Source organism: Asparagus officinalis, chromosome 2 (genome assembly GCF_001876935.1).
Source record: "Asparagus officinalis chromosome 2, Aspof.V1, whole genome shotgun sequence".
NCBI classification, from domain to species: domain Eukaryota; kingdom Viridiplantae; phylum Streptophyta; class Magnoliopsida; order Asparagales; family Asparagaceae; genus Asparagus; species Asparagus officinalis.
In genome coordinates, this window is record NC_033795.1 from 15949637 (window position 1) to 15961475 (window position 11839).

The 11839-nt window shown below is 34.7% G+C and overlaps 1 protein-coding gene across 1 annotated transcript; it reads left to right on the forward strand.

Annotated features, from left to right (window-relative positions):
- On the forward strand, positions 3292-6802 carry LOC109830383 (protein MITOFERRINLIKE 1, chloroplastic). Its single transcript, XM_020397633.1, is given in 3 exon segments — positions 3292-3690; positions 3692-3964; positions 6093-6802. Coding segments are annotated over 3 exon segments (1125 nt in total). The 5' UTR covers positions 3292-3318; the 3' UTR covers positions 6573-6802.

Here is an 11839-nt window from a genome sequence, read left to right on the forward strand (position 1 = left end):
TAAACTATCTTAAAACTTGTTTAAAAACTTTCTTCTTATATAAATGAACTGAGGATATATGAGGGTATTTATAGGAAACCGAAAAGCTAAGAAGAAATCAACAAAACCCAGCAAAAAGATAAAAACAGAAAACTAGAAAAAAAACTAGCCGTTGGATTGTCAGTCGACTGATATTGTTCATCAGTCAAAACTGATGAGTTGACCGTTACAAGCCAACAACACATCATCAGTCGATTGATGAACTCGTCAGTCGACCAATGAGTCGACCAATGACCTTGTCAGTCAACTGAATAAGAAACATAAACTTTTTGTTATTCCAGACGAGATCTTCAGTTGACTGAACATTTCCATCAGTCGACTGATAACACATTATCAGCCAGTTATGAATAGTAAAGCTGATTTTCAAACTCCTTTTAAAAATAGAAAACAAATTCAGAAAAATATAAAACTTTGAGAAATGATTGTAAACATGAAAATAAACATGTTACAATAAATTAGGGCTTATATTCAAACTTGTACTAGGTTTTTATTGAGTGTAATACCGATGGAAAATTTTGATGGATAAAAAGACAAATCAACTATAGTTACACATGAGATCTTAACCTACATTATTTTGTTAATAAGCTTTTAATAAGCCCTAACTTATTTGATAGACTCCTTAATAAATTTCATAAAAGTATATATATGAGATCTTAGCCTACGTTATTTGATAGACTTAAAATAATAAAAAGACAAAACTAAAGTTTAATGGTAACTATAGTATAATTTTATGTGATAGAAGCAATCACATAAGCATACAAAAATACTAAAATTTTGCATGATAATTCATTCTAAAAATTATTAATTTTACTCAATATTAAGTTATAGCATAAAATGTTCAAAAAATGTTATCATTTATTCTTTTTGTTTCATATTCTAGTTGAGCCGAGATCAATCTTTCTCCACATTTATCTTTTTATTGGACAATTCTAGAGTAGCGTCTTCATCATCTACATCAATTGTGATATCATGTTGGAGTTGAATTTTTTGAAAATAATCTCTTCAAATAATAAAGTCTAACACCAAAATCAATCCATTTGTCTTCTGATCCCCCTCAAAAATCATTACCCTAATCCATGAAATGAGTTTGTACATAATAAAGAACAAAAGACAATGTCAAGAGACAAATAAGAGAAAATAAGGAATTGAAGAAGAATCGCTAGATTTGTACATGATAAAGAGCAAAATACAAGATAAGAGTTCAGAAATATATTAGGATATACTTGGATCAATTAAATTATATTATTACTCATAATTGATATGCAAAAGAGACAAAATGTATTGACAATCTTAACTATAAAATAGACTGTATGTGCCCTCTAACATAATTTTTTAATGCAAGCAACCCCCAAGATTAATTTTGAAAATCTCTTGGTTTTATGGAAGAGTTTGGGTGTAAAGAACAAATATTAAATTATCTAATCCGTTTAAAGTAGGATCATATAAGTTATCCCCATACATAAAATTTATTTTAACCAAAACTCATATATAAGTATTATAATTAGCATTGAGATCAAAGATACGTGTGTGATTCTCTTTGACTTTTATACTAACAATATCTATTTAAGTAATAATAGTATAATTAAACTTTATGATCTAAAAAATCAAACGTACAATATAATTAATTATTTTAAAATTATCTAATCTAATCTAATAATAAGAAAATAAATAAAAAAACTGTGAAAGTTGTTGCAATTTTATAATTCATAATTCTTAAACAATCTAGTCTATTCTAATAAGAAGAAAATAACAAAGACAAATACTTGTTGAAGGAGATAAAAGTATTGTAAAAATTATTATAATTTCTCGATCTGAAAAAAATCAAATATACAATATAATTAATTGCTTAAAAATAATCTAATCTAATCTAATAACAAAGGCACATGCCTGTAGAAGGAGATAAAAGTACTATAGAAATTATTATAATTTCTTTGCTTATATTTGTTGGTATATGATATTACATGTGAGAGGATAACAATTATAAATAGAGTTATATTTAAATAATAATAGTATAATTAAATTTTAAAACTAACTATGCAGTACTTTGAACTACTTTAATTTTAGTAGGTGAGAGATCACCACTTTATGTGTAATTATTAATCATGTAGCATGTGATTAATTATTTGTAGATTGACATTATTAATCATGTAGCACATGAATAGTTGTTTACAGTTTGATCATTAATCACATATAAGAGCGAGGCGGTAAATTAGACATTTAATAAATCGTCTAATTAACGTAAGTGTACCGTGAACTACTTGAATTTTAGTCGGTGAGAGATCGTCATGTTGTGTGCAATTATTAATCATATAGCATGTGAATAATTGTTCACAGTTTGGCATAATTAATCATGTAGCACATGAATAATTATTTACAGTTTGATCATTGATCACATATAAGAGCGAGGGGGGTAAATTTGACATTTAATAAATCGTCTAATTTACCTAAGTTTCTCTTTCATTCAGGTTTACATTTTAATTTAAACCATGTCCTTATCTTCATACTATGTATATCCAATAAGAATTTATCAATTTATCAACTTACTCTTACTTAATGGATTAGTATTTGAATTCCAAGGTAGTCATACCAGCGATTTGGAGGAGATCTCTCGAAAAGTATTTAGTGCTCATTTCAGTCAACTCTCCATTATCTTTCTTTGGCTGAGTGGCATGTACTTCCATTACGCCACCCAGAGATGTGGATCATCCAAGGCACATTAGCATGGCGTACTCCTCATGTTCGATTATAATATAGTAATGATAATAATAGCAAAATAATATAATGAAAAATAAAAAAAATAGTTAAATAAATAAAAAAGAAAAATAGATAAGATATCTACGAATTTGATCAGTAATTCAATTTAGATAATGATTTAATGATTTGAAACAGAGATCTTATCTCCAATAGAAATAGATAGATATAGAAAAAAGAGATGGGTGGTGAGGGCCAATATTAACTATCATGAGATCTTTTCTTGTAGCCGGTAACAGCTTGGACTAGGATCGTGGGGATCGTCGGAATACTTCGTATCAACAAATAAGATACTTGGTATATCAATATTGATTAGATTCGAAATCTATTATTGAATTGCTCATTCAATGGGTATTTTTGTCTACTAAAAGATTTTCTCGAACTCGTGATTTTAAAGAGAGTAAGATATGATGTTTGAATAAACTTAACTCCCCCACCTAAATTTATCACCTCATTATTAACCCAAACCCCTTCATATAAAATCTAAACAACGAACTCTCCCAAAATAACAAACAAACGCGTACCTCAATGGAGACCGCCAACAAACTCGCGCTATCTTCTTCTTCTTCTTCCCTCCCTCTCTCCTCGAACCTCCAAGAATTCCCCTCCCTCTTCACCAGCCTCAACACTCTCCTCCTCTCCTCCCCAAACCCTAGCAAACCCTACGGCAAAAACCCCAGACCCCCCTCATTCTCCTCCCTCTCCCTCTCCCCTCGACGAAACCCTAACCCCAGCACATCCCTCCTGAAATCCCTCTCCCTCCTCGACCGATCCCTCATAGGCGCCGGCGGCGCGCAGATCGCCGGCGCCTTCACCTACGTCTGCCTCCTCCCCATCGACACATCAAAACCAAGCTCCAGACGAAGGGCGCGCGCCAAGGTCTACTCCTCGCCCCTCGACGTGCGCCAGTCAAGACTTCAGATCCGATGGGATATCTAAGGGTTTTACCAGCGGCGTGTCGGCGGTGCTCGTCGGGTCGTCGACGAGCTCGGCGATTTACTTCGGGACTTGCGAGTTTGGGAAGGCGATGTTGGGGAAGCTGCCGGCTTACCCTCCGATTTTGATTCCGCCGACCGCGGGGGCGATGGGGAATGTTGTGTCGTCGGCGATTATGGTGCCGAAGGAGTTGATTACGCAGAGGATGCAGGCTGGGGCTGCTGGGCGTTCTTGGGAGGTAATGGTGGATGCATTTGTTGAGCTCGTGATTGAATTTTGATTTTTTTTGGGTGTTTCTTGGTGTTGGAGGATTTTGTAAGATTGCCCTTTTTTTAGAGAACTAGGAAAACTCATCTCTACTACCCCCAATGAAATCCAAACATGCTGTTTACGCAGTGTGGGAACCCCGACATCCCCCTGTGCTTCTGCACGCTCATGCGAGCTGGTTGTGCACTGATTGAAAACGGCAATCCCAGCATAATCTCCTTTTCTGGACTAGTCCAAAGCGAACAATACTGGTGTCACCGCCCGCCCTTAGTACTCGATTGTAAATGGAAGAGGAGGTTGGCTATGATACCATTTATAATGGGCATAGGAGAATTCACCACTAAAAGCTAGCAAGCTATTAGAGAAAGGCAACCCAAATATCTTATGAACCCATAATTGACTCCCAATTTAGCCAATGTTGGACTAAGTGGAGCCTAACAGCTTAGCACACTCGAAAGGATCAATGTTTTTAGTTATCTTTCAGAAAATTAAACAATATAGAGGATAGCTCTGCTTCATTTTTCTGAATGTGGGAGAAAAGCTAGAAGCCTAAAACTGATTATTGAATTGAAAAAAAAAGGATTAGAATTTGAAACAAGGTAATTTAATTTTTTCGGTTAACCCATGAGCAATGAGAGAGATTTCAACAATAATCTAATTAACTTAGTGTAGGGTGAATTGATCATGGCAAAATTGAGTGGCCTTCAATGCTTCTTAATTTCATGTCTGGACTTTTAGATTTTAAGGCTAGATAGTGATTATGACCCGTTTTTAGAGGGTTCAATACTCAGATTTTGATTTTCTGCAGTTTTTGCCTCTTTATGGGTAGTTATTGCAGTTTCCATTGTTGTCATTATCATTACCATCATCGTTAAGCCTTTTCTCATCGAAGCGGGACCAACAACTGAGCTTGCGTTAAAGTCAACAAAGATTCATGAAGGAATCAATCTAGTTTTCAAGTGTGGTTGTCTACTTAATATTCAACCTTTTTTATGATTTTTTTTACTGCTTCGAGTATCATACGATGTAGAACTTCAGGTCTAGTTATTGTGCATCAACTTACCTTTTCCAACCAGTCTCTTAAGTCCAACTTTCTGTAGATTAGTGATGACAGTTATCTAGGGGCACAAATACACCGAAGAGCCATAAGGTATCACACTTCAAGTCCTGTTTGGCTTAAAATTTTCTTTTGATGTAATCTATTAAGTTGAACTACAGTTTTCTAATGTAATTTGCATGTCTTTAACTGTAATTTTTTAAACTGCAATTTTAGTGACTTTGTGACTGTATACAAATAGAGTTATCTCAAACCCTATTTTAATCTTTTTTTTTTTCATCTTTGGAGTTAAGAAAAATCAAGTTGGGCTAGAGTTTTAAGCTACAATTGAATCTAGCCTAGTTTATTGAAATTGTGAGTGGTAATCAGTAAGTCCTCAGGTTGTTTTATTGAAGTAAAGAACTTAAAATAAAAAAAGACATTGGCTAAGAAAACTTAATGGAAAATGTGACATGGCCTCAATAGTTGACTCTTTTTAGGTGAATCTGCTCATAATTTTTCACTTAATATATTGGAGAGAACTATTTTCTTAGAGAAGGGTTACATGGTAGAACCAATTGCGTGCAACTCCTTATGCTGCATTTGGAACATGCCTGTGTCTTGTTTGATGAAGTTGTATAAACATATGGTTTTTGATATTTGTCTTAAATATACAATATATAATTACTAGATATGCGAGATTTGTTGTAAATAGAACTGTCTGTTTGTTGATGTGACCAAACTGGTTAAAAATCAGTTTGCACTGGACTTCTCCAATGATCTAGTTTCTTTAGAGCATGGCACTCACTTTGGGCATAACTCAAGTACCCAGAAATATTCCATTTGTGTAAGCACTGTTTTGGGCTTATAGCTTCAGAATGTAGTCCATCAAATCAAATAAGAGTGACTATTTCCTTCATCAAACTAAACACATGTACAATATGTTTGCACTGAAGTAGATTTCTACTTGTATATTGCTTTAGGGCATTCCACTTCATTTTATTAGTTTATTTTTTGTTGATAATCTTGCTAGAGTTTTCAGATAAAAGCAATATTGCAACAGGTATTGCTGAGAATCCTTGAAAAAGATGGGATCTTGGGTCTCTATGCTGGATATTCTGCTACACTGTTAAGAAACTTGCCTGCGGGAATTTTGAGCTACTCGTCGTTTGAGTACTTGAAGGGATTTGTCTTGCGAAGTACTGGCAAAGGCAACCTCGATCCCATAGAGAGTGTGTGTTGTGGAGCTTTCGCAGGGGCAATATCGGCAAGTCTGACTACACCATTGGATGTAGTCAAAACGAGGTTTATGACCCAAGTTCAGGCTCAAGGTGCTAATAAGATTACAGAAATGGCGAGGCAAATATTGATGGAGGAGGGGTGGAAAGGGTTGACGAGGGGAGTTGGACCTAGGGTTCTTCATAGTGCTTGCTTTTCAGCGATAGGGTACTTTGCGTTCGAGACGGCAAGGATGGCAATTCTTAATCAGTATATTGAGCAGAGGAAAGAGGCTTTGATCGACGAGGCAGTCCAAAATCAATAGATGGAATTGACAGAAGGTGATACTTCTATTTTTGTGCGTTTTCAATGTTCTTAGAATAATGCTTAGTGCTTGCATTTTCATGATGAAATTCTTTGATTGGCTAGTAAGTTGAGGCTAGTACTGTGTTCATGTTAAATTTAGATAGGGCCTTGTTGATTTGGAAGAAGTTCTGTTCTGTAATCACTCTTGTTATGATAATAATTTGAATAAGGTGTACTTTGCATTTGAAACTGCAAGGCTGGCAATGCTTAACGAGTAAATTGAGCAGTCAAAAGAGGCTTTTATCAATGAGACAGTCCAAAATCAGTAGTGGAATCAAGATAAGATGATAATTTTTTTTTGGGTTATGTCGTCAGCTTCGAACTTTCATGATGAAATTCTTTCAGCAGCTGGGTAAGTTTAGGATCTTAGGATTGTATTCATCTTGAATTTCAATATTTAGCCTTGTTAATTTGTAAGAATTCAATCACTTTTGCTGTGTAAATAATTGAAATAAGGTGCAATTTGCATTTGAGACTACAAAGATTGGCAGTTCTAAATCTAGTGGAATCAACTATCAAGACAGGTGATACTTATTTTGTATTATGTTGTCATGTTGCATCCCCCATGGGTTTCAATAATTAGCCTTGTTGATTTGGAAGAAATTTTATTTCGATATATTCGTGCTCTGTTATCACGTTATACTATACTATATACTAAAAAGAATAGTGATTAACTAAAATTAACGAGAAGTAGATAGTGATTAGCTACAATTAATAGTGATTATTTTAGTGTATTTGCAGGTTTTGCCAAGCTAAACCGAGTAGCTCACCTGGCTGGAACCTTACCTTGTAAGCAGTGGTTTCTGGTTCAAACACCATACTTTTTTCGTTCCCCCACCCCTCTTTTGGTTAAATATTAGCCTCTTTCATCTTCCTTATTTTGAAATTAGTCCCTCAAATCATGGAATTTGCTACTACGTCATCAATTCTTAAGTTATTCAAAGTTAGTCCCTCAAATCATTGAATTTGTTTGTGGGTTCCCCAATTCTTAAACTATTGTCAAATTAGTCCCTCCTATCAACTATAGAAGTAGCAAGTAGAGGGAAGTTAGTCACTCCAATCATCAAAATTTCTATTATGTCCCAATTCTGATTAGTTGTTTCAACATAATCCATTTAATAGTTAATTATACTACTTATTTGAGGAACAAATTTTAAAATAACTTAAGACTAGGGGTACTTAATAGCAAGTTCAATGATTTGAGGGATTAATTAAATATTTCATGTGAACTACATATAACTCAACAGTTTAAAAAAAATAAGAATACTAATACACATGAAACACTATTTTGAATCATTCATTTAAATCTTAACATATTCTAGCACTAATTATACCCTATACTAATCTAACGTGAACTACTATAGCTCAACAATTTTAAAAAAATAAGATTAAGAAATCATACATAGCTAACATATTATAATACAGAGTTTCTACCTGCTGATGTAACTTTCTAATGGTACACCCACTGCCTTTTGTGTACCATATACACATCATACACTAATGTACTCCATGCCAAATTAATCAAGTAATAATAAGACATAAGCAATCCTGGGTTTGCATATATATATAAACAAACAATCATAATGTCTTATAAAACCATTGTCCATAATATCTCTAGTGTCTAAGGTCTCAACTAACATAAACGACGTAGCCCATAAAGCTAAACTGTACTGCACACTAGCCGGTCCTCATCTATTCTCTCAGCTCTTCTCTTTATCAATAGATTCCCGAGCAATTGACTCACAAGGACACAATTATCACAACCTCCTCCTTCCCTTAGTTCTTAATGAAATGGCACATGATCTAGATTTTATTCGATTTTCCAAACTAATTTGGGCCTATCGTATAACTAGCAATCAACAAGTTATCACTTTAGAGAATCACATCATCCTCTACATATCGCGCTACAATCAAATTCTCCAAGAATCTTTATAACGAGACTGTATCCAACAGTATTGTGTATCTTGCCATATATCTGCTCCACATGGAACAGGGCTTTGCACTATTGTTTCTCACTGCTTTAAGGAATGGCCCCGTCATTCAGTAAGAGAGCATAGCTGGACATTAATAGTTGCCCATCCAGGTTGTCAGCCTTCTGGACATCTAAAGATCTCTATAGGTGAGAGTTTGTGCTATCATAGATAAGGTGCACTGTGAATCAAATATTAGAGGATTCTCTTGACTTGTCCCTTAAGTCATACCAGGATTGAATCGACGCCTGTTCATCTATCCTACTGCAAATAATTTTTGATTATTGTATGCATATAAGACAATCAACTACACTCCTTGAAGGGATGCTTAAAGTAAGCTTTTTCTCTACTTTGATGTCAGGACATTGCTCTATCATTGGAGCCCAACTCTTAGCATTGGATCCGCAATGGTCTCCATGCTGCACCCACTCAGCAATATGCTATCAGTATATGATGACAGATCTCAAACTTCTATTAGCTTAGTATAGGTGGACATAACCATCATGATCTATCATCTAGAAACCATGATCTAACATAGTCTAATAGGATAAAAAACACTACATAATAAAAAAAAGTATATTTGAAGACATAGGTAGGAAAGATAGGTTGATCCATGCAGATCACTTTTTCCTATTCTGATTAGGTAAAAGGTTTCTTGATGTCCATCTGGACTAATTCAAGATATATTTACGTCATATGAGTCAATATCAAGCGAATAGAGTCAATTCTCACCTCCGAAGAAAACATATCTTTTGTTAGTCCATCCTACTACTTGGGTGTACTCTTCGGCCATCAAGCATGTCCTACATCGTTTAAATGTCTCGTCCTATTTGACCTTTGTTTTTAATAGTCTCGCATTCAGTTGGAATATTCACCAAGTACCAAACTTGATTCTTTCTCATGAACTCAAGCTCCCCATACATTGTTGTTATTGACTCTTTCGCTGTAGACCTAGAAATAGTATCCTCATATGAGTTGAGCTCTGCAATAATATGCAGTGCTTTCATGAACATTTTCCCATGGATCTAATAATATCATCTTGGTACTAGTCCATGGAACAATCTCTGAGGAATTAAGATTCCATAGATAGCTCTCAGTCATTCAAAAAAATATTTCGCTCTCACTGTTCCCAGTTGATAGAGGAACCAATTTCTCTTCCATTACTAGATCTATGATAGTAGTGTCGATCTCATATGAACCCTCTTAAACTATTTGTTTTTTATGCAAGAAATCCTCCCCAAGAAACTCAATATACTATGATTTTTTCAGCCACAGTCTTATCATATTTCTCACAGGTAAACACAACCCCATGTCTAAAATAGTGTATGGAAATACACTTAAATATTTTATGGTCTAAAGTCCTCATCCAATGAAAAAGCAGTGTATGAAAGCAACATTCGTACATGGACGTAGTGATCCAACACAGGCTCTCGGTCGTCCATGACTCATAGGGTATCGACTGTACCGATCTCGAAGATACATGGTTCATAATGCATGTCGCTATCAATAGCACATCTTCTCAAAACCTAATGGGTAGTTATTTTGAACCATATCTAGTAGAGTTATATTTCTCATTTTTGCAATATCATTTGTTGCAGAATATAAGATATCGTCAACCTTATGACCATTCATTTTTCTTGACATAGTTCCCTGAACTTTCAAGATAGTTATTATCTCATGATTAGTGTGCAAAGTCTAATGCTTTTGCTTAACTGATTACCCACCTTACTGATTTAGCATTTGAAACAAATTCAACCACTCAACTATGAGTCAAATCATATACACAAGTTTTTATATAGAGTTTCTTTATAAATATGAGGAATTTTAGTGTTCCGCTTTGTACATTCATAAATTTTGGTTTTCATATAACAGAGTGAACAAACTGTAGAGGTGCTCATAATCTTGTCAAATAACTTTCTAGTGGTTTTACCCACGAGACCATACTTGTAGATGGACAAATAATTAGTACACATACCAAGGAGGTCGCCTCTAGGAAAGCCTTCACTTGTCTTCTAATGTGACTTAGTCTACTAGATCGTTAATCAGATCTAATCTTAATTCACGACAAAAGTAGAAGATAATCCATTTATCTAGTAATGAGTTACATTCTAAAATCAACTAAGCGATTAGCTTGGCTTGTATAAGTAGAGTATTCTTAAAGCAAACCTAAGTAAGTTACCCACAAATGGAAACCAACTAGAATACCACAAGCTTAGTTACCAAGAGACAATTCCTTACTCTTTATGAGAGCGTATAGAATATCCTAAAAAATCTATTTGTTCCCTTAACTTAAAGGAGACATCTATGCATCAGTGCCCAACAACGCTGCATAATCCCTATCTAGATATTTCTACTCCTATTCAGGACTCTACAAATATTGTCTCTGTCCTGCAAATGCACTCCATGAGTCTCGAGTTTCCTCGATTGTACGTCCTCATGTGCGAATGATCATCTTGTTTGTAATCAAATTAATTGATCTTTCTCTTATTAGTTAAGTTTTTCACCTTTTAATTGAATTGTTTTATTTCAGAACCTATCCAGAAAATCTCCTGATGTACTCATTGCAGCTAGGCTCTCATCCTTGTACCTCAGGTATTTGGCTACTAATGTTGAAGTAGACATATTCTTAGGCTAGCATGCACATGTACATTTGCCTTATAGCTCCATTTTCGTTTGCACATCCTTGGATGTAATTGCATCTAGGACATGTGATTAAAAAGTAGCCACGTGTCAATCTAGAAGTTGCATAAAGTTGTGATAACCGTTCGGATCTGTTGCTTCCAACTTAATGTAGTTCTAACTATCTCATGATCCCTGGTCATTAATATTATCATTCAAAGGTGAATTCAATGTTCTACCTAGTGGTTATCTCGTTTAAATACAACTAAATAACATGAACTCAGATCCTCATCAAAGAGACACACCCGAATCTCGCAATAAGAGCATCTCAGAAACTTTTTGCGTTTAGATTATCCTAGTAGTTATTGATAAGATCACTCTTCTTTGCAGTCCACCTAATAAACCACATCGAATAAATCTTGTCACTTCCAGATCTTGTACTTATTGGCTCAAATCTCTAAGTCTGAATTGAACCCCGTTCTATCTCGGATATTACTGCCTCAGTACTCATCAAAATCTCCTGCTTTTAGGAGAAAATAGATCATGCGGCAAAAGTATCTCAAACTACTCAGCCCCAGACTGACATCAGAATAATTATTTTGGCATTTAAAGAGAAGAATTAATATACTTTAATAAC